Source organism: Eschrichtius robustus, chromosome 19, assembly GCF_028021215.1.
Source record: "Eschrichtius robustus isolate mEscRob2 chromosome 19, mEscRob2.pri, whole genome shotgun sequence".
NCBI lineage: Eukaryota > Metazoa > Chordata > Mammalia > Artiodactyla > Eschrichtiidae > Eschrichtius > Eschrichtius robustus.
In genome coordinates, this window is record NC_090842.1 from 62,101,170 (window position 1) to 62,128,879 (window position 27,710).

Below are 27,710 nucleotides of genomic sequence, written 5' to 3' on the forward strand. Positions count from 1 at the left end.
AAAGATCTCTGTCCAACTTTCTTCTTCTCTTTGGCATGGAGTTGTCCAAAGATTTGAAGGCAGATCATCTGCGAGATGAACTTATTACTTCCTGGCTGCCACCTCCCTCCTTGGAATACGGAGAGACGTGGTCCCTCGTACCTCCATTGCTGCTTAGAAATGTGTGCCCCTCTGTTTCACTGCCTGCTGGGTGCACACCCGTTGCCTTCTGGGAAATGTAGTCCCTTTAGTGTTTACGAATGGAAGAAAGAGTAGTCCTCACAGCTGCATCTGTGCCCCCATTGAATACTGGGAATGTGGTCCCCTGAGCACACCTCCACCTGCCAAGGGTGAGGGCCTCTCAGTGCTCTCACGGCATTCTGGGAGGCCTCATCCCCTCAGGACAACAGCCCTAACCGGTGCACATTTAACCGCAGGCACATGCCTAGGGAGAAAGTACACTTGCTTGTCTCATCGCATTACTGAAGATTTATTGGCTGATTCTGTGCCAGGGCTGTTTTAGGTTCTGGGGAATACAGTTATGAAAGGTTAAAAAAAAAAAAAGACAAGGTCCCTGCTTTTACAGAGCTTGCATTTCTAATGGGGAGACAGAAAAAACAAATAACAGAGAGTGAAATCTGTCCTGAAGGAGAGGTAATGACCGAGGACATGGTTTCAATAGATGGTGGTCAGGGGAGGCCTCCCCAAGGAGGTAAAACTGAGCTGGATCTGAGGACTGAGGAGGGGAGGAGCTGGGGGGAAAAGTGTCCCCGAGAAAGGTGACAGTGAAGGGCAAAGCCCCTGAGGCCAGAAGGAACTTGAGGTGTCTGAGGAAGAGCAAAGAGGTTGGGGTGATGTGAGATGAGGTCAGAGAGGCGACGGGGACCAGGTCATGCGGGGCCTTGTGGGCCACAGCGAGGACTTTGACTTTGATTCTGATGTAGAATTATTGGAAGGTTTTCAACCAAGAAGGGAGGCAATCCAATTACTATTTTGAAAAGATCACTCTGGCTGCTGTCTGGAGAATGGAAGGTGCGAGAAAGGAAGTCGAGATGGGTTAGGAAGCTGTTGTCGTCTAGGCAAGAGAGTGGTAACAATGAGGGCCGTGACAGGGCCCGTAGTGAGGATTGAACAGCTGAGGTCATGTTTTGAACAGAGAGCCGAGAAGACTTGGAGATGGTCTAGATATGGGCCCGAGGGCTGTCCAATAGAATTCTCTGCAATGATGAAGGTGGTCTTCATCTGCTCTGTCACATATGATAGCCACAGCCATGTGTAGCTGTTGAGCACTTGACCTGTGGTTAGTGCAACCAGGGAACTAAGTTTTATTTAACTTTAACTGATTTTAATGTGAATAGTCATGGGTGGCTAGTAGCTACCATATTGGAGAACACAGGAAACAGTGTTTAAACCCATGGATTTGGATGAGATCACCAGGGAGAGAGGACAGAAGAAAAGAGGAAACAAGGGCATTCCTATGTTTAGAATTCTGACTGAGGAAGCGACTCCAGCAAAGGAAACAGAAAAGGAGGGGACAGGAAGGTAGGAAGAAAAGCAGAGAAGGGCAAGTCTACTCAGCAAAGCTTCTTCCAGCTGGGAGAGACTACCTTCAGCACCCTCATGGCCTGCTGGGAGATGTAGTCCCTCTCAGTGGATGCTGGGAACTGTAGTTCCCTCCCAGGATGCTGAATGTGTTCACTACAGTAATGTTAGCTGCTGTAACAGATAAACCCCCACTTCTCAATGGCTTAACCCAATAGGAGGTTGTTTCTCACTCATCTAAAATCCAAACAGGTGTTCTTGATTGGAGTTGGCTCGCCTCCAAGCCGTGACTCAGGGACTCAGGTTCCTCCGTGTTTTGGCTCTGTAATCCCCTAGGTCTCTTCTCTGGGGCCTCTGCATCTGCCCTCAGACAGGGAGGAGTAAGGTGCATGGGGGGAGAGGTTTTTATGGATGAGCCTAGAACTCAGTCCTGCGGCTAAACATAACCCAGGTCTAGCTCTGTGCCCCAGCAAGGAAAGGAGCTGGGTTTGCCGAACGGCTACTCAGCCTGCCATGTTGAGAGCTGTGAGCTGCCTTTGGCCGTTGGGAGCGGTGATGCCCTTATCAGTTGCTGGGAGATGAGGTCCCCTTTGGACCCCTGGGAGCCGTGAACCCTTCACTGGCCGCTGAAGGTCCCTTATTGACCGCTGGGCGCTGAGGTCTCCACGTGGGTTGGCCTGACACCCTCCTCCTCCTCCCCCGCAGGAGAAGGGTTCCACCTTCCTGCAGCTGGGCTCGTCCACAGAGCAGCAGCTTCAGGTCATCTTCGAGGTGCTGGAGGAATACGACTGGACGTCTTTTGTAGCTGTGACCACGCGTGCCCCCGGCCACCGGGCCTTCCTGTCCTACATTGAGGTGCTGACTGATGGCAGCCTGGTGGGCTGGGAGCACCGCGGGGCATTGACGCTGGACCCCGGGGCTGGCGAGGCCGTGCTGGGCGCCCAGCTCCGTAGTGTCAGTGCGCAGATCCGCCTGCTCTTCTGTGCCCGTGAGGAGGCCGAGCCTGTGTTCCGGGCAGCCGAGGAGGCTGGCCTCACTGGGCCCGGCTACGTCTGGTTCATGGTGGGGCCCCAGCTGGCTGGAGGCGGGGGCTCGGGCACCCCTGGGGAGCCCCTTCTTCTGCCAGGAGGTGCCCCACTGCCTGCTGGGCTGTTTGCAGTGCGCTCGGCAGGCTGGAGGGATGATCTGGCCCGGCGTGTGGCAGCTGGCGTGGCCGTAGTGGCCAGAGGTGCCCAGGCCCTGCTGCGTGACTATGGCTTCCTGCCTGAACTTGGCCATGACTGTCGCGCCCAAAACCGCACCCACCGAGGGGAGAGTCTACACAGGTGAGTAGGGCTGGGCTGGGAGGTCTGTGGGAAGATTCCTGAGCCTGAGTACCTGGGGTACTTGTGCCTGAGTGGCCTCAAATGGGTCATGTCCCCTCTCAGAACTTCAGTCTCCTTTTCTGTAAAACGAGTGTAATTGGGTCTCCTTTCTGGGGTTAAATCAGGTGATTTGGAAAAAAGCACCTGAGATACAGTGAGTGTATTACTATAGTTCATGATTCTAGGATGCGCGTTTTTGCATAGTTTAATGTCTTTGAAACCAAGACATGTCTTAACAATTGATAGCCTACCAAGGTTTCATGGGCAGTGCATTTTTTTCCTTTGTGGTAGGTGAAAATCGTGACACATTTTCTAGTTGATAGCATCTTAGATTTGGTGAAATACCCTAGTTAGAGTAGGAGTTGAACTTCAGTGACAAAAAGACCCAACAATCCAATGTCCCAAACAAGGTAGAAGTTTGTTCCTCTGTCACTTAACAGTCCAGAGATGCATGATTCAGGTTATCAGGAGACTCCATCGCTCCATGTGATCATTCAGGGACTCAGGACCCTCCCACCTTGTTGCTCTGCCATCTCCTTTCCGCACAGTCGAAGCTGGGTTGTAGGGCATGTCTGAATTCTAGCGCATGAAAACGGGGAAAGCGAGGAGGTGAACAAGCCATTTCCTTTATGGCCAGTGAGGTGGAAGGGACGAGTCTTACATCCCACTGGTGAGAACGTAGTCACTGGGCCAGGACTGACTTATCGGTTGTGTACTGCCACATCCATGCAGATTGGCTAGACATCGATTCTGATTGGGTAGTGCCTGTGCTGCACTGATTGTTAGAGTTTGAATATCACCTGCCCGTGCCCTGGGCTAGCCGCAAGGAATTTCGGGGAATGTCAATTCTAGCTGGGCAGGTGTGTGCCCAGCTGACACATGATTATTTTAGAAGAGGAGACCAGGATTTGGTGGGAAACAGCCTCTCCACCCCAGGAAGCTTTGGGAGTGAGAACTTGATGAGTTTGGTGACAGACAGTGGAAGGAGAGAACTTTAATGCTGAAATGAGGATGAGCTGAGCTTGGGAAGGGGCAATAGGTGGGGAAGAAAGCCTAAGGGAGGAGAATTGAGAAGTAGGGAGCTGGGAATCAGGATCCAAGGGCAAGAGGATGAGAAAAGCATCCCTCGTTCATAAATACTTACTGAGCGCCCGCTAGGAACTAGGGCTCATGCTGGGCACTGGGAACACAGAGATGAATAAGACCATGGACTTCTCTTGAAAGAACACAGGGTCCTGTAGGGGTAGCAGACAGGGATGGGATAATGACAACACAGCATGTTATTTGCAATAATGGAGGTTGCACGGACTTTGTGGGAGCACTGGGGAGAGTACTGCAAAGCCAGGACATTTTTGGTTGCAGGAAGCAGAGTGTCATTCAAGTTTCCTCGGGGAAAAAGGGGTTTATTGGAAAGATAAACATGCACAGAAAGCCAGACATCAGGAATTGAGGCCAATTCCTCAATTCCAGCTACTCTTTCAATTCATTCTGATTCTCTCTTTCTGATCCTCTCTGCTTCTCTCTCTCTCTATGTGTGTGTGTGTGTGTGTGTGTCTGTCTGTCTGTCTATCTTTCTCCCACCCCCTCTCCATCACCATCACCATCTCCATCTTCATCACCATCTTCATCTCCGTCTCTATCTCTATCTCTGTCTCAGGCTTGACACTCCCAGGGGCTGTCCAGTTCTTCTGCTTACCCAGAATTTCTGTTCCTTCATCGTACTCACCATTTCAGCCCATCCTTTCCATCACCCATGCCTCCAAATCTCACAGCTAACTTCCTCCCAGGAGAGGAATTGTGTTGGCCCCAGTCAACCTTCCAAACTAGGCTATACAAGTCATGGGTCAGCCTACGGAGTCAGGGAGGTTTCCAGGAGGAGGTGGTATCTAAGCTGAGACCTGAAGAATAAACTGCTCATTCATTCATCCATTTCATTCATTGAAAAGCCCTTTGTCAAGAGTCTGTGGTGTGCCAAGCCCTGCTTTATGAACAGGGTATAATGTTGAACACGGCCTCTGCTCTCAGAGCTTACAGTCTCATAGGTGAGACAATCAGTGCACAGACAAGAAAAGAAAGGAAAAAAACATCAGCAGGTAATAACTTCTGGGATGAAAATAAAGCAGGTAGAATGTATAACAAATGTCTATGGTGCTAGGTTAGGTGAGGTCGTCAGGAAAGGCCTTTCCAAGTAAGTGAAATTTGGAGGTTAAAAAAAAAAAAAAAAGGATAAAGAGAAAGATCCAAGGGAATTCCCTGGCAGTCCAGTGGTTAGGACTCGATGCTCTCACTGCCGAGGACCCAGGTTCCAATCCCTGGTTGGGGAACTAAAATCCCACAAGCCGCGCAGCACAGCCAGAAAAAAGGAGAGAGAGAGAGAGAGAAAGAGCCAACTATCTTAAGATCTGAGTGAAGAGAGGGAGGGGGAACAGCAGGTACAAAGGCCCTGGGGCTGGAATTGCCTGAAATAAAGCCAGTGTGCCTGGAGCACAGTGGGCAAGTGGGCAGCGTATGGTGGAGTAACATGGGGCCCAGCTCAGGTAGGGCATTTAGGCCAGGTTAGGGGTTTAGATTTGATTGCAAGGGCAGTTGGGAGTCCCCCAGAAATAGAAAATCCAGGCAGGGGGAAGAGCATTGTGCAAAGGACCAGAGGGGAGAAAAACCTGGGCAGGTTGATGAGACCACAATAGCTCAGGGTGGAGAATTAGGGGTTGGGAACGATGAGGCTGGTTAGGTGGAGGGGCCCAGGCCGCAAGGGCCTTGAATGCCAGGTTGAGAGGCTTGGACTTTGTTCTGGGGCACTGGGGAGCCATGGGTGGGCTATGAGCAGGGGAGAGGTGGAGTCAGTTTGGGGTATAGAAAGACCTCTCCGGGGTGGGGTGGGGACAGACTGGAGGAGAAAGACTGGAGGCTGGAGGCCAAGTAGGAGGCTGGGGTAGGGGTCCAGGAGGGCTGTGGGGACAGAGAGGAGGGGATGGGGCAGAGATATCCCAGGGGCAGGAAGGACGGGGCTTGGGGACTGATGGCCTGGCTGGAGGGGAGCGAGGAGGCAAGGATGGCAGCTGAGGGTCTGGTCCAGTGACCTCGGTGATGTGACAGGCATTCAGAGCACAGGGTGCCATTGTATAATAGAGATACCTGGGAGTCCAGAGACCCTCCCAGGGCTTCTGTCCAGAAGAAGGGACATGTGAGCTGAGTCTTGAACACCTAAGAAATGGTCAGGATGAGGAGGGAGAGAATAAGGGTTTTTTTCTTTTTTCTCTTTTTTGGGCCACGCTGCGCGGCATGTGGAACTTCCCTGACCAGGGATCGAACCCGTGCCCACTGCAGTGCAAGCGCAGAGTCTTAACCACTGGACCACCAGGGAAGTCCAAGGGTTTTTTTCTAGGCAGAGAGAAAAGCACCTACAAAGGCCTAGAGATAGAAAACCACTTGATATGTTTGGGGGACACCCTGCATTCAGTATTTGTGGGGCAGAAAAAGGATTTGGTCGGAGAGAGTTTGACGGTGGGCAGTGATCAGAGATCGGGCTGCAGAGGCAGGTGGGTCCCCTAGAGCCTCAAACCCAGGCTGAGGGTCTGGGACCTGGTCCTGGAGGCACCGAGCTGCCAAGGGAGAGTGCCTACCAGAGAAAAGGCGTATTTGGGTTTTCAGGAACTTAGAGGAGAGATTCAAACTGGGCGCTGGGGTTGGTCAGTAGAAGGGGGACTTTCTCGGCCTTCAGCTGCCAAGGTCCAGTTCAGGTCCCCACGTGTCCCCTCCCTTCCTGCTGGGCAGGTACTTCATGAACATTACCTGGGATAACCGGGATTACTCCTTCAATGAGGATGGCTTCCTGGTGAACCCCTCCCTGGTGGTCATCTCCCTCACCCGAGACAGGACGTGGGAGGTGGTGAGTCCCGGCGCTGACCTCAGGCGTGGGAGAGGGTCTGGATTCCTGGGTCCTGGGGAAGAAGCAATGAGGACCTAGACTCCTGGCAGAGGTGGGGGCTGAGGCCCTGGATTCTGGCCTCTGACGGAGGAAGGGGCTGGGAGCCTGGACTTCTAGGTCCTAAGGGGAAGGACTGGGAATCCAGACCCCTGGGTTCGGGTAGAAGAAAGCCCAGACTCGTGGGTCTGAAGGAGGAAAGGGTTTCTGGGTCCAAGGGAGAGGTGGGGGAGGAGGCCCAGACTCCTGGATCTGAGGGAGAAGGAGCTGGGAGCTCGCGGCTATGAGGAAGGCAGGCCATGAAGGCCAGAACATTCTAGAAAGTCCCCCTCAGGAAGCCTGAATCCCCTGCTCTTGGCCAAGGTGGGCAGCTGGGAGCAGCAGACTCTCCGCCTCAAGTACCCGCTGTGGTCCCGCTACGGTCGCTTCCTGCAGCCAGTGGATGACACGCAGCACCTCACCGTGGCCACGCTGGAAGAGAGGCCTTTCGTCATTGTGGAGCCCGCCGACCCCATCAGTGGCACTTGCATCCGAGACTCCGTCCCCTGCCGGAGCCAGCTCAACCGCACCCACAGGTGACAGCCCGGGATCCAGGAGTTCCAGCTTCAGAATCCTCTCTCGAAGCCTAGTAGTCCTAGCCCCAGCCGCCTCCTCCCCTGGGACCCAGAAACCGTCCAGCTTGGTGACCTTGGACAAGTCACGTAATTCCTTTGAGCCTCAGTTTCCCCAGAAAGCGATGCCCACCATAGTTTTAGCTGCTGCTCGTCCCTCCCTCCATAAGGCGGTGGGGGGGGGGGCGCGGTGGGGAGGGATCCCCAACATCCCCAAGCCTGCTCGCTCCCCGCAGCCCTCCGCCGGACGCCCCCCGCCCAGAAAAGCGGTGCTGCAAGGGCTTCTGCATCGACATTCTGAAGCGGCTGGCGCAGACCATCGGCTTCAGCTATGACCTCTACCTGGTCACCAACGGCAAGCACGGCAAAAAGATTGATGGTGTCTGGAACGGCATGATCGGGGAGGTGAGGTGGGCGGGGACAGGGTGGGGGCGGGGACAAGACAGGTGGGGGGCGGAGTCGGGACCAGGTCAGGGCCGAGAAGCGGCTGGGTCAGGGGGCGGAGCCAAGAGGCAGGAATCATGGCTCTGAGGGGGCGGCACTATGAGGGGAGAACTCTGGGGCCGAAGGGGCGTGGCCAAAGGTGAGAAGCCTGGATTTGAAGGGGCGGGGCCACGAGGAGGACCCACCTTGGCGGAGGGGCGGGGCCAGGAGGAAGGACACTTGGGGCGAAGGAGGCGGGGCTCGGAGGGTGGAACTATTAGGGAAAGGGGGCGGGGCCTGGAGGATGGAGCCCAAAACTTTCAGAGGCTTGCTGGGGGAGGAGGATGCGGCTGGAGGCCACTTCTTCCCACTCTTGTTCCCGACTCTCACCTCCATCTTTCCTGCCCCATTCTGCCTGAGTCCCCCTCATCCACCCCGCCACCCTCCTAGCCCTTCTATCATCCTGTCACTGGTCTCCTCCTGGCACCTGTCTTTGTCCTGAGCCAGCCGGGTTCCCTCACTCCCTCCCTGTCCTCACTCCCAGGTGTTCTACCAGCGCGCGGACATGGCCATTGGCTCTCTCACCATCAACGAGGAGCGGTCCGAGATAGTGGATTTCTCCGTCCCCTTCGTGGAGACAGGCATCAGCGTTATGGTGGCGCGTAGCAATGGCACTGTGTCCCCCTCGGCCTTTCTCGGTGAGCCCAGGCCCTGGAATGGCAAGGGGTGGGGTGTGGGGGCAGCTGTGTGTCCATTTCCCATCCTGCTATTGCTTGTACCAGCAGGGTGACTCCGGTGAACTGAGGGCCTCAGTTCCCTAACCTGTAAAATGGGAGAATTTCCCCCACCAGAGGCAATTTTACCATGAAGCTACGAAAGTCTGAGCTTCAGGAACCTTCTCCTGCACAGCCCCTTCAAGGCCCTGTACCTGGTCTTGTACTCATAATTTTATTTTCTTGTTTCTTAAAGAGAACCCTCCAAATTGTATAAGCGGCAGGCCCCACAAAAACCATCTTCCCCTGTATATAAGTATGAGATGAGGAAAAGAGATGAGCATGGGCCCCATCAAACAATGTTTATTGAGCACCTACTATGTGCCAGGTTCTGGGCTGCACAGGAAACCTTGCCCTTTAAGAGCTCTCCCAGGGCCTCATGGGGGAGACAGAAAACAATCTCTTAAAGGGATACATGGGCAAGATCATTTCATATGGTGGTGAATACTACGAGAAATTAAGCCGGGGGAAGAGACAGAGAAGAATAGGGTCGGTGTTGCTGTGGGTGGACAGGCAGGTCCTTCTGAGCAGGTGACCCGGTCCTGCATAGATCTGGCTGGAAAAGTGTCCCAAGCAGATGGAACATTAAGGGCAAAGGCCCCAAGGTGGGAATGTTCGTGGGGTATTTGTGAACTATCGGGAGGCCTGTGTGACCTGGGGAGGGGGCAGTGAGTGATCATGGGAGAGGTGGGAGGTGAGGGCTGAGAGGGTATCAGGTGGTGGATTGAGCAGGGCCTTGGTTGCTATGGTAGGAAGGTTGGGTTTTACTTTTATTGCAATGGCAAGGCTTTTAACTGCAGGCGGTAGTGTGGGGATAGACGATCAGATTCAGGCTTTTAAGATATCCCACTAGTGGGTCTGCAGATGCAGGAGGCCCATGAGGAGGCTACTGCAGACGTCTGTGCAGAGTGACGTTGGGGTGCAGGATAGGAAGATGGCCAAGAGGGTGAGACAAGTAAACAGGCTTAGGATGCGGTTAGAAAGCTGGCACACAATGGGTTGCTGGCTTTGAGGTAGATTAGGTAGAGATCTCATTTACTGAGCTTGGAGAAGACAAAAGGGAAAGCGTACATCAGGCCAAGGGCAGCAGTTCACATCCGTTCCCTCTTGCTCTCTGAAGTCTGAGCAAAGCTCCTGGGAGGCGGAAGGGCTGAGAGGAGAAGGGACAACCCTTCTTTGGTGTTTTGTTTTCTGTCTATTTCCCCAACGGTGTCTCTTGTGGCCTCCTCTTTGCACCAAGGTCTCTGCAGGGCACCCTGACAGGCACCACGTGGGGCCCCTGCTTTCAGCAAGGGAGTGACAAGGTCATGTTTATGCCCCATCACGTGGCCCAGTGGAGGCGACAGGCGTGTCCCCAGATACTGCAGTGACAGTCCAGGCTGGTGACCCTACTGTGACAGGGGCAGTCCTGGCCGCTTACACTTGGCCCAGGGAGGTCAAATCCCGGGTACTGATCTCAAGAAAGAGTGATTTGGGTTTGTTGTCAGTGAACTCCCGGAAGCAGTGTGAGAAGGGGACGCAGGAACTCAGGTTTGGCTGATGGACAGGTCAGGGTGGTGCCTCTGGTAGGGGAGCTGTTGAGAAAGAGGCAGAGAGGATGTAGCTCGTTTGGGGAACTGTGAGTTCTGGGTGGTTAAAGCAATGGGTTCTTGAAAAAATGATCAGTCCAGAGATGAGAGTGGAAACAAGGCTGAGAGGCAGGGACTTTGTCCTGGGGGCACTGGGGAGCCACAGAGGGCTGTGAGCTGGGGAGAGGCCAGGTCATCTCTGGGTGTAGAAAGAGCTTCTAGGGCCGTGGTGGGGGGAAGGGCTGGAGAGGAGAGGATGGGGAGATGGTCCAGGGGACAGGATGTGGCCTGAGCCTTGTTGGCAGAGAGAATGGAGAGGAAAGGCCGAGGTGGGGGGGTGGGGGGAGGACAGGAGCATAGGGCTGGGGACTGACAGGATGCTGGTGAGGGGGAGGGAAGGAGGGAGTGAGGGTGGCAAATGCGGGAGGGAGGGTCTGGGCGGTGACTGGATGGACGGTGAACTCCCAGGATGGGGAGGCTGGGAGTCGGTGCTGGGCTCCGTGTGGGACATGAATGGCCTGGAGGGATTGCCAGGGGGAGGTGGAGAATCAGGTCTGGGGCTCAGGAAACATATTTAGGAGATAGTTTCTATATGGTGGTTGAAGTCACAGAAATGATTGAGATGATTTTCTCTGGGAGAGACTGCCCTACCACCCCTGCCAGGGGTCTGGGCGGGCAATGAGTCTGTCCCCAAGAAGAGGGCAGAGTAGGACGGGGTCAGATCTGGGCTGTACCTTGTTCACATGTCTGTGGGCACCCAAGCCTTGGCTTGACTGAGTCATGGCCACACACCCCCTTGCCCTCAGAGCCATACAGCCCTGCCGTGTGGGTGATGATGTTCGTCATGTGCCTCACTGTGGTCGCCGTCACCGTTTTCATCTTTGAGTACCTCAGTCCCGTCGGCTACAACCGCAGCCTGGCCACGGGCAAACGTGAGTCCCCTTCCTCCATCACCCTACCTCAGAGTGCCTGGACCACAGATAGAACTACGTTTCCCCACAGCCCCAGGGATAGAGCTATGGTCTCCTGAGGCAACAGGGGCCTCAGGGGCCACTGGGAATTGTAGTTCTTTCTGCTCCCTCATTGAGCATAAGGGATTTGGGGTCCATGTCCCCCTCCTGGCCCCCTGCAGGCCCTGGCGGCTCAACTTTCACCATTGGGAAATCCATCTGGCTGCTCTGGGCCCTGGTGTTCAATAACTCGGTGCCCGTGGAGAACCCCCGGGGGACCACCAGCAAAATCATGGTGCTGGTGTGGGCTTTCTTCGCCGTCATCTTCCTCGCCAGCTACACAGCCAACCTGGCCGCCTTCATGATCCAGGAGGAGTATGTGGATACCGTGTCTGGGCTCAGTGACCGAAAGGTATGAGTGTTTGGGGAGGGAGGGAATTGGCTGAGGTTGGAGGTGGCAGATGCGGGGAGGGGGGGATTCGTGGGGGGGTCTCTTCCCCGAAAGAGTCCCAGAATGGTAGAATGGAATATTCTGGAGGAAAATGGTTATGTTTCACAATGGACTATTTAAATATTCCAAGGAGAAGAGAGTATCCCCAAATATTCTAGGGGCAGTAGTGCCAAATGGAATATTCTAGACCAGTGCTTCTCTCAAAATGTGATGAAGGGCTAATTTTTGACATTTCTAATCCAGTGGAGACCAATGCTTTTATAAAATATAATAGAAAGGCATTACTGGAAAAGTAAAATAAAATTTAAAACCAAGACGTGCAAAATTCCAACCCACACCTTTATTTATTAGGTTCAACAGACATAAAATTATTCTGTCAAATAGCTTGAAACGCTCACTCTCTTGGTTTCTGTACTTACCTCATCACGGATCACAGTTTGTTCAGGGACTGGTGGTCTGCACGGCACACTTTGAGACTAACGTGGTTAACTGGGTGTCATGACCTATTAGAAGGTTGAGGAACCAATTCAATGGATTACAACAGACATTTTTTTTTTTAATGGAATGGATTAGAATAGAATACAAAATATGTTTGACTGCATTCTAGGTAATTAGGCCAGCACACACCTATCTGGCTGGGTCTGTTGTTAAAATAGTGAACTATTTCTGAACAGATTGGGAACTGTTAGCAACTGCTCCCCAGCCGGTGCCATGCCAGCCCCTGCCCCTGGGACCTCTCATGATCCAGCAAGTTAAGGGTTAATGCCTGGCCCATCAAGGGCCTCTGGGACCGGTCTGGAGCTTTGTTGCCCGTGTCTCTTCTGATTGGACCATGATCAGCCCATACTGGGGATTAAATATTTCAATATTACTCCTGACTGTGTGTGCGCGTGGGTGTGTATACATATCTGCATACATACGTACAGATAACTGCGGATGTATGTGATGGGTGAAGAGTAGTGTTTCCATGGGTCATGGCGAGCAAGTGTGAGAAACACTTCTGGACTGGGGTGTCTGCCAGTGTCCCCCAGAATGGAGCAGCTGGTTGAGGACATCCTTGACCCAGATGCCCCCTGGGGGGTGCCCTAATGACTCCCCATTCTGCCCCAGTTCCAGCGGCCCCAGGAGCAGTACCCGCCCCTGAAGTTTGGGACGGTGCCCAACGGGTCCACAGAGAAGAACATCCGCAGCAACTACCCCGACATGCACAGTTACATGGTGCGCTACAACCAGCCCCGCGTAGAGGAAGCGCTCACTCAGCTCAAGGCAGGGTCAGCGCAGACTGGGGGCCGGGAGGTGGGGGGTGGGGAGTGGGGCTGCTGGGGCCCCTGAGGAGGCTCGGAGATGGCAAGGAGTCAGGGGTCATTCATCAGCCTCAGAGGCCAGCCCAGGGTGGGTCAGCTTGGAGGGCAGAGATCATTGAGCGTGGGAATGAACTCCCCCTTCTGGGAGTAGGAGCCTTAGGATATTTTCAGAGAGCCAGTGGTTATGAATTCTGGAGCCAGACTGCCAGGGTTCAGATCCTGGCTTCGTCCCTTCTTGGCTGTGTGACCTTGGGCAAGTTACTCAACCTCTCTGAGCCTCAGTTTCCTCCTTTGTAAAATGGGGATGACGAGAACCCACCTCATAAGTTTTTTATAAGAATTGTTATAGTTATTATTATTAGTTAATATATTATTATAGTCAATATTATTAAATAATATAATATATTATTATAGTTATTATTATTAGTTAATCCATGCAAAACACTTAGAACAGTGCCTGGCACACTGTAGGTATTTGCTGTTATTATTATTATTACTACCATCATCATCATCATTAGATCTGAACTCACTGGAATCAATACTTGGAGAGAGATATATATATATATGTTTTTGTTTTTGTTTTTGTTTTCTTTTTTAACATCAGTTTCCCAAATCATGGGGAAATGTTAAGTTCTGGCTCCAAAGTGCAGTCCAAGGTTACAACAAAGCTAAGCACAATGACTCTCTCTCCCTGTCCCTCATTGGTTTAGTCATTCAGCATGCATTTATTTTCTCAGCCTCGACTCCATGCCAGGCAGTGAACAAACAGATCACAATTCCTGCCCACAGCAAGCTTACCACCTAGAGGTAGGAAATTAACAAGAAACATGCAAACAAAAATCAGCATGATCATTTCAGAAAGTGATTGTGAGCTAGAGTGTGACTGCGCTGGGGTGTACTCACCAGGGTGTTGAGGGCAGGCCTCTGGGGGAGGTAACTGGAACAGAGCCCAGAAGGAGGTGAGGGACTCCTCCTTAGCTAGGTGGACTTGCCTAGCCTTGCAGGCAAAGGGTCTGAGCCCCGAGCAGTCTTGGCTTCTTAGAGGAACAGCAAGAAGCCATCATGGCTGAAGGGTGGCGAGCTCAGTTAGAGCTCAGTTTAGAGGGTAGATGAGAGTAGAACACAGGGTGTGACCCCTGAGGCCGAGGTCAGGGCTGGGTTTTATTTGAAGGGCAGTGAGAAGCCATGGGAAAGGGGGACTTTAAGTAGGGGAGCAATGTGATCAGATTTCTGTTTGTAAATGCCCCCTCTGGCCTCCATGTGGAGAATGAATGGAGGGGGACATCAGAGGGACCAGTTAGTCAGAAGCTGTATTGCCCTCCTGACACCTTTCCCCCAGGCCCACTCTCTGCTGACCCCTGCAGGTGCCAGTTGTAACTGGATCTTTTTTACCCCTCAGTCTTGATTAGAATTGTTGGGACATGTCACGTGGTTCCCTGCTCCACGCAGGTTCTCAAAGATGCCCGGGGAACCTGTGGGGAACAAAGCCTCAAGCTTGTTTCCAGAACACCCTTCCTCCTGTCTTTCCTTTAGCTGCGAAGCCCGATGGACCCCCTCAGCCCCCTTCCCAGGGCTCCCCTGCCTGGAGGACACCCCCTTTCTCTGTGCCTGGCACCCTTTGCCTTCACATTCCCAATCTTCATGAACGAGGTTTCCCCTTCCCAAATCTCTTTCCCCCTTCTCTTCAAAGGTTTTATTTGCCTAACACCTACACTTGTTAAAAATAATAAGGTAAAAAGTGAAGATCTCTCCTCTCCGCCTCCTTATTCATATTTCCAGGCGTTTCCTCCGCCTTTTTTCTAGAGCAGAGCTGGGGAGCCACATATGTAATATTTTTCTTTTTTTTTATGGTGGATGAGTGATTTTATTTTTTTCATTCATGAAACATTTTAAAATTTTATTTATTTTTAAAATCAGGCACATATAGGGAATGGGTTTTTGTTGTTATTTTGGCCACAACAGGCGGCATGTGGGATCCTAGTTCCCCAACCGGGGACCGAACCAGTGCGCCCTCAGAGTGGAAGCACGGAGTCCCAATCACTGGACCACCAGGGAAATCCCATGAAACATTTTTTTTTAATTGAAGTATAGTTGATTTACAATGTTTCAGATGTACAGCAAAGCCATTCAGTTGTATACACATAACTGAAATATATATATATACTTTTTCAGATTCTTTTCAATTATAGGTTACGATATTCAATATAGTTCCCTGGGCTATACAGTAGGTCCACATATGTAATGTAAATGTATCCAGGAGCCATACTAAAAGAAACAGGTGATATTAATTCAAATGGTACATTGTATTTAACCCAATAGCTCCAATATATTATCATTTCAATATGTAATATCAAAATTAATGATGGGGAATTCCCTGGCAGTCCAGTGGTTAGGACTCGGCACTCTCACTGCTGAGGGCCCAGGTTCAGTCCCTGGTCGGGGAACTAAAATCCCACAAGCCATGTGCCACGGCCAAAAAAAAAAAATTAATGAGATGTTTCACTGTTTTGGCAGGGGGCAGGGTGGGTACTTCGAATGTTATAATCACAGCTCATGTCAATTCAGACTTGGTTGCGTCTGGCTAGTGGCTGTCACATGGAGTTCTAGAACTCTGTCTTTTTACCTCTTTTGTTGTTGTTTCCTTCCTTTCCTCTCTTTTTCTTTTTTCTTCTTTTCCTCCTCCTCTTCTTTCCTTGTCCTTCTTCCACTTCTTAATCGCTTCCTGTACTTGCCCCGACCCCCGGATGTCATCTGGAGTTTCCCACCCCTTAGCATCTAGATACCTTTAGCCCCGTAACCCCTTTCCTAAAAACTGTGCAAATTCCTGGGCTTCTCAGGGTCACCCTGGCTTCAAGCTCCCCTTTGCCAGATTGAATTCACTTTCTGGACCATCTCACAGGCCCATGTCTTCCAGCTCTGGAGCATATTAGCCAAAAAATTGGAGCCCATCTCTCGCTTAATCCCCACAGAAGCCCAGACCTCAAGCCTATGTGTGCTGGATTGAAGATTGGAAACGTGAAGGGCGTCACTTTGCCTGCACTGTCCAGCAGAAAGGAAATGGAAGCTACTGTGTAATTCTAAATTGTTAGTAGCCACTTTAAAAGACACAAAAAGAAACAGGTGAAATTCGTTTTAATGATGTATTTTACTTAGCCTAGTATATTCAAAATATTATTGCAACACATAATCAGTATAAAAATGGTTGCGACCTTTCACATAATTCCCGCCCTCCACCGCCCCACCCCCACCCCCACCCCCCCGCCAACACACACACCTTTTGAAATCCAGTGTGCATTTTACACTCACCACACATCTCAGTTCAAACTTGCCACCTTTCAAGCGTTTAAACCAGCCACAGGGACGTGTGTAGATACCAAGTTGGGCGGCCCGGGTCTACATCATCTAAATGCCAAAAGTTTCATAGTGAAGCTTATGAACATGAAACATAAAAGGGCTCTGGCCACCTCCCCACCCCCCTGGGAATTTTCACTTCCTTACTCACCCCCAGAGTATCCTCCCCAGCCAGCCAGCTGACTCATCCCCGCCCCCCCTTACTTCACAAGTACCAAACGCCTTCCTCGGGAGGCAGGGGAATTGCCTTCCTCTTTTTTTTTTTTTTACTTCTACAGGGAACCCTCATATTCCCAGTCTATCTCATTCTTACGTTTGGAGAGCAAGAATTCCAAGACTTGGGTAAGGGTAGGACCCTCATGTCCCACATCTACTTGGTTCCTGAGTTTTGGAGAGCAGTGAGAGTGTGACCAGCAAGGGAGGCCAGCCCCGTCTCAAAAAAATGAATCCAAATCTATCCCACCCCTGAGTTCAAAGAAGGAGGGATACCTGTAGTTTTCTTTTCATCCAAATGTCAGCCACAGTCCCAGCCCTTAATAAGAAGAGCTTGAGGCTTCATCCCGTGTCTTTTTATATTGCACCTTTTTTTAAAAATTGAGCTGTAACATACACAGATCTTTTTCTTTTTTTATTGGAGTATGATCGATTTATTAAAAAAAAATTTTTTTTTGTCGGTGAATAAAATTTTATTGGAACACAGCAGAGGCCGTTTCAAGGGGTCCCCAACACACATTCTGAGCACAGAGGAGCCATAGATACAGGAATTGTAAAAAAAAAAAAAAAAAAAAAAGTCTCTCTGCTAAGCCACCTATTTCCTTGTAACATGGGGGTGGGTCTCACGTTAAAGTGGCCACCATTTCCTCCAAGGGAACTTTGATGTGGTCTCTCTATGTATTACGTATGTATATAAATATGTATATATACTAGTATAGTTGATTTATAATGGGTTAGTTTCAGGGGTACGGCAAAGAGATTCATATATATATATATATATGTATGATTTTTTCAGATTCTTTTCCATTATAGGTTATTACAAGATATGAGTATAATTCCTGTGCTATACAGTAGGCCCTTGTCGATCTCTTTTATATATAGTACTGTGTATCTGCTAATTCCAAACTCCTAATTTATCCCTCACCTGCTTTCCCCTTTGGTAACCATAAGTTTATTTTCTATGTCTGTGAGTCTACTTCTATTTTGTAAATAAGTTCATTTGTATTTTTTTAAAAGTTTTTTTGATGTGGACCATTTTTAAAGTCTTTATTGAATTTGTTACAGTATTGCTTCTGTTTCATGTTTTGGTTTTTTGGCCTCAAGGCATGTGGGATCTTAACTTCCCAACCAGGGATTGAACCCGCCACCCCCTGCATTGGAAGGCGAAGTCTTAACTACTGGACCGTCAGGGAAGTCCCCTGTATTATTTTAGTTTCCACATATAAGTGATATCATAGGATATTTACCTTTCTCTGTCTGACTTACTTCACTTATTATGATAATCTCTAGGTCCATCCAAGTTGCTGCAAATGGCATCATTTCATTCTTTTTTATAGCCGAATAATATTCCATTATGTGTGTGTGTGTATACACACATACATACCACATCTTCTTTATCCATTCATCTGTCGATGAGCATTTAGGTTGCTTCCATGTCTTGGCTATTGTTTATAGTGCTGTTGTGAACACTGGAATGCATGTGTCTTTTCAAATTCGAATTTTTGTCTTTTCCGGATATGTGCCCAGGAGTGGGATTGCTGGATCATATGGTAGCTCTATTTTTAGCTTTTCAAGGAAACTCCATACTGTTCTCTATAGTGGCTGCACCAGTTTACATCCCACCATGTACAGATCTTAAGTGTGCGGTTCATTGATCAGCTATACGTTCATGTGACCATACCCAGGTTAAGGTATGGAAAATTTCTAGTTCCCCTCTGCCCTTCTAGTCACCATAGATTATCACTGTAAATTAGTTTTGCCTGGTTCATTGAATATTACATAAACAGAATCAAACAGTGTATATATAACAGTGTATATAATAGTTTTTGTGTCCAGCTTGCTTCATCCAACGCTACTACCAAGTTTGCTCACTGCAGTATTCCATTGAGTATACCAATAGAGTAATATATCAGAATTCTTCCACTCTCCTGATTGGTGAACATTTGGGTTGTTTCCAGTGTTTGGCCATTGTGAATATTCTACTATGAAGATTCTTGTACAAGTGTTTGGAGGACATATACATTCATTTTTCTTGGTTAAATTCCCACGGGCGGACCTGCTATGTCACAGGGAGGTGTCTGCTTAGCTTCAAAAGATACTGCCAGACTTTTTCCAAAGTGGTTGTACCAGTTTACACTCTCATAGGCAGTGCAGGAAAGTTCCATTTGTTCCACATGCTTGCCAAGGCTTGGTATCATTCCCATACCTTTTTAATTTACTATAGTGTTTATTATACATCAAGTTCTGTTCTCATTTAAGTTCATTATCGGTTTGCTAGGGCTACCATAACAAAAATTTATTGTCTCACGGCTCTGGAGGCTAGAAGTCCTCCTTGGTTCCCTCTGAGGGCTGTGAAGGAAGGATCTGTCCCAGGACTCTCTCCTTGGCTTTATAGATGGCCATCTTCTTCCTGTGTCTTTTCACATCATCTTCCCTTTGTGCATGTCTCTGTATCTAAATTCCCCCTTTTTATAAGAACACCATTCATACTGGATCAGGGTCCACTTTGATGACCTCATTTTAACTTGATCACCACTGTAAAGACCCTTTCTCTGATTAAGAGCACATTCAGAGGCACTGGGATAGGACTTCAATGTATAAAGACTGGGGAACACAATTCAACCCACAACTCTTTATAGGTGAATATTATTATTCCTGTTTTATAGATGAGAAGACAAACGCAGAGCAAGACCCTACAGCTGGTGAGGGGCAGAGCTGGGATTTGAACCCTGGCAGTCTGATTCTCAGTCCAACCTCTCAACCACTGTACTACATAACCCCAGTCGCCCAGCGAGAAACCCAGAATCACCCTCCTTGTGCCCCTCACCCAGAAGCTTTGTAGGTTCACAAAGGATACCCCTGTTTCTCACTGTCACCTCTTGCTCTGATTTCCTGCTTCTGCTGAATTCTTTTTCTCCCTGGTATTCCTTTTTACATTTTTTTCTAATTTTTCATCCAATTTTTATCAGAGTTATACATCCACATAGTTTGAAGAATCAAATACAAGATTTTTTAGAAAATGAAAATGACCAATGGTCCCCCACCTCTTTACCCTCCATTTCTCCCACCTCAGAGGAATCTGCTTTCACCTCATTTATTGTATCATTTTGCTCTTTACCTCCCTGTCTCAAAATACCATGTCTCTATGACTACCTCTTGATTTTTCAATTTTAGGCATTTTCCATTCACTTCTCACTATGGAAGACACATACTCATACTGTTATTTAAATTATTCCAAGCTCCCACATTGTGATTCTGGCTAGATGAATATTCAGTGTTTACTTGTTGACCGTGTAAATGCTCCCATAGATGCCACACATAGTAAACCATGATTCCTTTCCTCTCCTACACAATTGTTTGTTTTTCCTGGCGTCAATATTGTCTTTTTTTTTTTCAATTGCCTAGTGTCTGAGTTTTCCTTGTGCTTAACTAATTCAAATCCAAATTCTCCACTAACTATATGAATTTCTTCTTTATGTGTTCAGAGGCATCAGGTACTCCATTAATTTCATCTTATTAAAGAAGTTTCTCACATGGCCTCTGACCTGCTCCAGTCTGGAACATAGCCGCCATCTTGATCCCATCACCTCCTTCCTGGTTCGGATCCTGTTGTATCCCATTTCTTACTCTTCCTGTGTTTTGTTCCCTTGTTCTTTTGAGCTTCCTGACAAAAGGCACATGGGAGATACATTTTGGAGACATTGCATACATGAAAACATCTTTACTCTTGATGGGCCATCTGGCTGGGTATAAAATTCTGGGCTGGAGATCATTTTCCTCCAGAATTTTGAAGGCATCACTCCACTGTCTTCTAATTTCCAGTGTTATTGTTGAAAAATCCAGTCATTTGGATTCCTAAGCCCTGTATGTGACCCGTTTTTCTTTTCCCTGTCCTCAGTGTGCTGACAGTTCTCAGCAACGTGTCTTCATCTATTTTCATGTGTCTTCTTTTTCTATTTTCTATGACTGGACCTTTCAGTCGTATCCTGAGGTCATTCATTCTGGGAAATTTTCTTGAATTCTTTCAATTACAGTTCGCCTCTTCCTTCCATTTCTGTTTTTTCTTTCTAGAACTCTTATTAACTTGATATTGGGCTTCCTGGACTATCCATTTCTTTTATTCTCTCTCTTATTTTTCTAACTCTTTCTCTTTCTGCCCTACTCCCTGGGAGATTTTCTTAATATTATCTCCCACTCTTGTATTAAGCTTTATCACTTCTGCTAGTATATTTTTGATTTCTAAGAACTCTTTTTTGATCTCTGAATTTTTATGGTATTTTGTAAATTTTATAGTATTATTCTGTAGTATCCTACTTTATAATATCCTATTCATGGTTCAAAGCTGCAATATCTTGTCTTGTTTCTCTGATGATATTAATGATAGTTGTTGGGTTTTTCTTTTTTTTTTTACATCTTCTACTCTCTGCATGTCTGCATGTTTCCTCCAAGTTCCCCCCCCCTCCACTTCCTATTTGTTTTGTTTCTATCTTTCTTTCTTTCTTTTTTTTTTTTTTTTTGCCGTGCCACACGGCTTGCAGGATCTTAGTTCCCCAACCAGGGATTGAACCTGGGCCATTCCTTGTTTCTATCTTTCTTGTTAGAGCCTTTATCTGATGTCTAGTAATCCTTAATAGTTAGTTCATATTTGGGAGTGGGCATCCAAAATTCTGGAAGTGGTGGGTCTGTGAGCACATAAGCAGGGTTGTTGACTGTGAACTTCACTGTAGGGTGAGCTGTCTGGACCATTTTTGTTGGGGAATCCCCAATATCAGTATTTTTTGGTCTCTTTTCCTGGGTTAGTCATATATATATATATATATATATATATATATATATATATATATATATATATATATATATATATATACACACATATATATGTATATATTTGTATATGTAGACATACTATATATATGTTTTTAAAATAGAGAGGACCAAAGAAGAAAACAAATAATGAATCATGATCTCCCTGGCAAGATACCCCTAACCATATGCAAGTTAAAAGGCACTCATTCATTCATTCATTCATGCATCCAATAAATATTTATTAAGGTCTTCTTGCACCAGACACTGGGCTAGGCACTGAGGGTATAGCAGTGAACAAATCAAAGTCTCTATTCTCCTAGCGCTTCCATTCTAGTCTGGAAGACAGACACATGTGTGTCTAGAGCAGCGCTCTCCTACAGCCCCTTCTGCAATGATGGAAATGTTCAAGATGTCAGCAGTCCAATATGGTAGCCAACAGCTCTCAAACACTGGAGATGAGGTTGGTGTAACTACAGAACTGAATTTTAAATTTTAATTAAAATTGGAATTCAAATAGCCACCTGTGGCTAGTGGCTACCACCTTGGACAACACTAGAAAATTCCATCCTTACAGAGAGGTACAAGGGATTGGCAGCCTCATGGCTTTGGCTAGCTCACATTCCAAATGGGGGCTTACCCTACCACTGAGGGCAAGCAACCTCACAGGAAGAGAAAGGAAATGCATCTCTTAAAAAGAAAGAAAGAAACACAGCTTCTCCCAGCCAGTTCTGGAAGCCCATTCCATGGGAGAGGTTCAATTTCTTACTCACTTATGAGGGCCGAAAAGGAAACATCAAGTCCCCCTTTCCCTAAAGGAAGCATTATTTTTCATTTTTTCTAGATCAATTCAACCATGTATACACACACATCTTTATACATTCCTCACTGAAAGTACACACTGTTCTCTTGCGTTTTCCGTAGAGGAAAGCCTCTTGGCATCTTTTCCCTATTAATGAAATCTTACCTCTCAGCTCCAGTGATTGGCACACAGAATGCTGGTCTCAAACCAGCCTGAATTCATTCATTCAACCCCTCTTTATTAAGCATGTGTTGTATGCCAGGTGCTGTTTTAGACCCTGTGGATACAGCAGTGAGCCGGGCAAGCAACGTCTGCTCCTTCACGGAACTTAAATTCCAGTGGGGGGGGGGGGCGGCGGGGAGATGAATGATAAAGCTAATAACTAAAAACATTTTATAGTTACAAGGAGGTAAGTGCTATGGACAAAAATAGGGCAGGGTGAGAGAGTTTGGGAGACCCAGGAAGGAGGCTACAGGTTGCAGTATTAAACAGTGTACCAGGGAAGGTGCCTTTGGAGCAAACACTTGAAGGAGGTGAGGAGGCCAGCCAGGCGGCTATCTGGGAGAAGGATATTATTCCAGCAGAGAGAATGGCCAGTGCAAAGGCCCTGAGGCAGGAGCAGACTGGAGCAATCCAGGAACTGTACAAAGCCCAGGGTGGCTGGAGCAGACTTAGTGAGGGAGGTGTGCATGGGAGACAAGGCAGAGGGGTAAGGAGGGGTGTGGGGGTGTTTGCTGACAAAGAGCCTTGTGGGGAGTGAAGTGGGGAGCCCGCGAAGCACAGTGAACTGAGGACGGACGGGAGCCGAGGAGGGACGGGAGCTGACTCAAATGTCAAGATCCCTCTGGCAACAGGGTGGGAAGTTTTATTTTTCCCAAAAACAGGCTGGTGGACATGGCTGAGTTTTACTAGAGGTTTAGGATCAATGTGGGGGGGTGGGTAGGGAGTAAGGAGGTGGGGAAAGAGGCAGGCATTATATCCCAGAATAACTGAGCAAACGATTAAATTCAAAGCAGATTCTCAGCTCCTCTTCCTGAAAGCCCTGCTCACCTTCCCACCACTGGAAGTCTTGACTGTTGGCTCTAAAATACTTCTCCGTTCTTTCCTCCCACACCTCTCCCTTGTACACGCCCCCCTCCCAGGACCCCTGAAGACCCTCCTTCCATCTAGTCCCCAGCGCCTCCATCCCTCCTCTTTGGCCCGACTCAGGAAACTCCGAGTTCTTCCCACTTAAACACCTTAAACAATTCACCTTTCGCCCACCAAGGGCATTTTCCTAAACAAAGAGACACCTCGAGAGAAATTACAGTTTGCCGACAAGGCAGCAGTGCCCGCAGGTAGTGCGGTATTTTTCTCGCCTATGTACTGTGTATGTTTCCAGATGTCAGCTGGGCTCTCCCTGCCTGTTAGGATCTGTATAAGATGAATTCAAACCCCATTCTCCAACTACGGGGTGGCGAATGCCCTCCCCACGTTCCAGAGCTTTGAATTCTCTGCCCCACCCCAAGTTGTTGCTTCAGCTGGATCCATTCTATCTGGAGAATCCTCTCTCTGTCTCCCCTTTTGGGGTGCAAGGATTAAGTCTGTCCTTTTCCTTAATTTGTATGCAACCAACCATGCGCACAAGGCATTTATATGCGCTTATGTGAGTGTGTGGACAGGGCTTCACTGAAAGTTTGGGGACACAGAGGTTTTCACATCAACAGACAGGCAAACAACTCAAGACTCCAGGTGATGTATTCATGTCAGGAAGACCCTTTGCCTTCTCCTCACCAAGCATCCAGCCACATGCCTTGATGTCTCTTGTTTTCCCCAGACCTGAGCTGTCCAAGACTATTTAAATTTAAATTAGGGACTTCCCTGGAGGTCCAGTGGTTGAGACTCCGTGCTTCCAATGCAGGGGGCAGGGGTTCAATCTCTGGTCGGAGAACTAAGATCCCACATGCCTTGGCGTGGCAAAAAAAAAAATTAATTTAATTAATTAAAATTAAATACAATTTAAAGTTACATCCCTTTGTCGTACTGATCACATTTCAAGTGCTCCAGAGCCATGTTGGCTGCCATGTTAGGCTGCGCAGATGGGACATTTCCATCATCCCAGAATGTTCTTTTGGACAATGTTGGACTAGAAAAGACAGATACCTCCCTCTAAGAACTAGTCTGGTGTCTACAATTAAGATGACCAAAATTTCACCCCACAAAATAACTATGGAGCTATATTCTATCTAGGATTCCGGGACTAGTGGTTTTTTTTTTCTCATTAATACACCCTGGACATCTTCACAGGTCAGATCATGAGTACTTACCTTATGTCATAGGATAGTTACACAGTGTGTAATCCACAGAAGTGTGGATTCCTTTATCCATTCATTCATTTACTCCGCAAATATTTACGACCACCTTGTATGTGTCAGGAACTGCTGGGTCACAGCCTAGAACGTGATGGTCTTGGATCCTGCCCTAGAGGGGCTTGCATTGTGGTAGGAGAGGCTGAGATTAATCAAATCATCGCAGAGATAAATGTAAAATGGCAGCAGTTGGGAAGGAAGTGACATGTGGCGAGTGCCACAATGTATTCATCAGTGAGAACTACTAATTCCGTATCCGTGCTTATCTTCCCACCAAATTGTAGATATCAGGGCCTAGAGGGAGAACCCAAGCAAATTAAGATACACGTCTGGGCCTGCGTTTCCCCGGTCTGAATAATGGAGATAATAGTTTCTACCTCATAGGAGTGTTGAGAGAATGGAGTTACTACAGTAGATAGAACAGTGTTTGGAACAACAGAAGTCATCATTAACACTATTATTATTTGTATGATTCTCCTTTCTTTTTTTTTTTTTAAGTATTTACTTATTTATTTATGGCTGTGTTGGGTCTTCGTTTCTGTGCGAGGGCTTTCTCCAGTTGCGGCAAGCGGGGGCCACTCTTCATCGCGGTGCACGGGCCTCTCACTATCGCGGCCTCTCTTGTTGCGGAGCACAGGCTCCAGATGCGCAGGCTCAGTAATTGTGGCTCACGGGCCCAGCCGCTCCGCGGCACGTGGGATCCTCCCAGACCAGGGCTCGAACCCGTGTCCCCTGCATTGGCAGGCAGACTCTCAGCCACCGCGCCACCAGGGAAGCCCTGATTCTCCTTTCTGAGCTTCAGTCCTCCTCTTTAAAATGGAGGAGTATACGGGACCTTCTCTGGAAGGTTCCAGTAAGGATTAAACCAGTAGTTATTTCATTAACACTCACAGCTAACACTTCTCTGGCATTTCCTTTGCTCCGAGGGCTATCCGTGCAACAACCTTGGAAGGGAGGTATTGCCGCTGCCCCCATTTGACAGATGTTTAAACAGAGGCACAAAAAGGTGCAGTGACTTACTGAGAAGTTCACCACTAGTTAGAATCTGGAGCAGTTGGAGGTTAGGAGGTAGAGGGATTCTGGGTTGCCCATTCGGGCATCTGGGTGGAACTGACCCTGCCCTTCATGCCCCTGCCGGCAGGAAGCTGGACGCCTTCATCTACGACGCGGCTGTGCTCAACTACATGGCCCGCAAAGATGAGGGCTGCAAGCTCGTCACCATCGGCTCGGGCAAGGTCTTTGCCACCACAGGCTACGGCATCGCCCTGCACAAGGGTTCCCGCTGGAAGCGGCCCATCGACCTGGCACTGCTGCAGTTCCTGGGGGATGGTGCGGCTGCACGCAGAGATGCCTATAGGGGGTGGGGAAGGGAGGGGAGGCAAAGACCCCTGGGTACTGGGGAAGGAGGGGGTGAGGACCAGGACACCAGGGTCTGAGGACCTAGACTCCTATATCAGAGGGGAGGGTCCTCAGAGGGTGCCCACGGAAGGTGACCTCCCACCTTCCTGTCCCCAGATGAGATCGAGATGCTGGAGCGGCTGTGGCTCTCGGGGATCTGCCACAATGACAAAATCGAGGTGATGAGCAGCAAGCTGGACATCGACAACATGGCGGGCGTCTTCTACATGCTCCTGGTGGCCATGGGCCTCTCCCTGCTGGTCTTCGCCTGGGAGCACCTGGTGTACTGGCGCCTGCGGCACTGCCTGGGGCCCACCCATCGCATGGATTTCCTGCTGGCCTTCTCCAGGGTATGGGGGAGAGAGGGAGGCGGAGGGGGAGAGATGGGAGGAAACAGGCAGGGACGCCTAGAAATGGAAGGGAGCTGGCTCGAGGTGCTGGAGAGGAGGGAGGGACGGAGGGAAGGCAGGTGGTCCGCAGCATTCCGCGCTGACCGGGCTTCTGCCGCGACCCCCGCAGGGCATGTACAGCTGCTGCAGCGCGGAGGCTGCCCCGCCGCCCGCCAAGCCCCCGCCGCCGCCGCAGCCGCTGCCCAGCCCGGTGTACCCGGCGGCGAGGCCCGCTCCCGGCCCCGCGCCCTTCATGCCCCGCGAGCGCGCCACTGTGGACCGCTGGCGCCGCGCCAAAGGTGCAGGGCCGCCGGGGGGCGCGAGCTTGGCCGACGGCTTCCACCGCTACTACGGCCCCATCGAGCCGCAGGGCCTGGGCGTGGGCGAGGCGCGCGCCGCGCCCCGGGGCGCAACTGGGCGCCCACTATCGCCGCCGGCTACGCAGCCCCCGCAGAAGCCGCCGCCCTCCTACTTCGCCATCGTGCGCGACAAAGAGCCGGCCGAGCCCCCCGCCGGCGCCTTCCCTGGCTTCCCGTCGCCGCCCGCGCCCCCGGCCGCCGCGGCCACAGCCGTCGGGCCGCCGCTCTGCCGCCTGGCCTTCGAGGACGAGAGCCCGCCAGCGCCCACGCGCTGGCCGCGCTCGGACCCCGAGAGCCAGCCCCTGTTGGGCCCCGGCGCGGGGGGCGCGGGCGGTGCGGGGGGCGCGGGCGGCGGAGTCCAGGCCGCGCCACCCCCGTGCCGCGCCGCGCCGCCCCCCTGTCCTTACCTTGACCTAGAGCCGTCGCCGTCGGACTCGGAGGACTCGGAGAGCCTGGGCGGCGCGTCGCTGGGCGGCCTGGAGCCCTGGTGGTTCGCCGACTTCCCCTACCCGTACGCCGAGCGTCTCGGGCCGCCGCCTGGCCGCTACTGGTCGGTCGACAAGCTCGGGGGCTGGCGCGCCGGCAGCTGGGACTACCTGCCCCCGCGCAGCGGCCCCGCTGCCTGGCACTGTCGCCACTGCGCCAGCCTGGAGCTGCTGCCGCCTCCGCGCCATCTCAGCTGCTCACACGACGGCCTGGACGGCGGCTGGTGGGCGCCGCCGCCCCCGCCCTGGGCCGCGGGGCCCCCGCCCCGGCGCCGGGCCCGCTGCGGGTGCCCGCGGTCACATCCTCACCACCCACGGGCCTCGCACCGCGCGCCCGCAGCTGCCGCGCCGCACCACCACCGGCACCGGCGCGCCGCGGGGGGCTGGGACCTCCCGCCGCCCGCGCCCACCTCGCGATCGCTCGAGGACCTCAGCTCGTGTCCCCGCGCCGCCCCCGCGCGCAGGCTCACCGGGCCCTCCCGCCACGCGCGCCGGTGCCCGCACGCCGCGCACTGGGGGCCGCCGCTGCCCGCCGCGCCCCACCGGAGACACCGGGGCGGGGACCTGGGTACCCGCCGGGGCTCGGCGCACTTTTCCAGCCTCGAGTCCGAGGTATGACGCGGCCTGGGGGGCCCCGCCGCCCCCTCGGTCAGCGCAGGCCACAGCCCGAGG

The 27,710-nt window shown here is 50.5% G+C and overlaps 1 protein-coding gene and 1 non-coding gene across 2 annotated transcripts in view; one reads left to right on the forward strand and one right to left on the reverse strand.

Annotated features, from left to right (window-relative positions):
* Nucleotides 1-27,656, forward strand: part of GRIN2D (glutamate ionotropic receptor NMDA type subunit 2D) — a 29,388-nt gene extending 1,732 nt beyond the window's left edge. The window contains exons 2-12 of the mRNA XM_068527632.1: nucleotides 2,227-2,846; nucleotides 6,660-6,774; nucleotides 7,174-7,385; nucleotides 7,658-7,826; nucleotides 8,389-8,542; nucleotides 10,992-11,117; nucleotides 11,318-11,547; nucleotides 12,697-12,857; nucleotides 25,549-25,736; nucleotides 25,923-26,155; nucleotides 26,325-27,656. Coding sequence (XP_068383733.1) covers nucleotides 2,227-2,846; nucleotides 6,660-6,774; nucleotides 7,174-7,385; nucleotides 7,658-7,826; nucleotides 8,389-8,542; nucleotides 10,992-11,117; nucleotides 11,318-11,547; nucleotides 12,697-12,857; nucleotides 25,549-25,736; nucleotides 25,923-26,155; nucleotides 26,325-27,656 — 3,540 coding nt within the window. The remainder of the gene's footprint in view (nucleotides 1-2,226; nucleotides 2,847-6,659; nucleotides 6,775-7,173; nucleotides 7,386-7,657; nucleotides 7,827-8,388; nucleotides 8,543-10,991; nucleotides 11,118-11,317; nucleotides 11,548-12,696; nucleotides 12,858-25,548; nucleotides 25,737-25,922; nucleotides 26,156-26,324) is intronic.
* Nucleotides 6,177-6,249, reverse strand: TRNAA-UGC (transfer RNA alanine (anticodon UGC)). Its single transcript has one exon. It is a non-coding gene; the product is annotated as a tRNA-Ala (tRNA).
* Nucleotides 27,657-27,710: the final 54 nt, after the last annotated feature.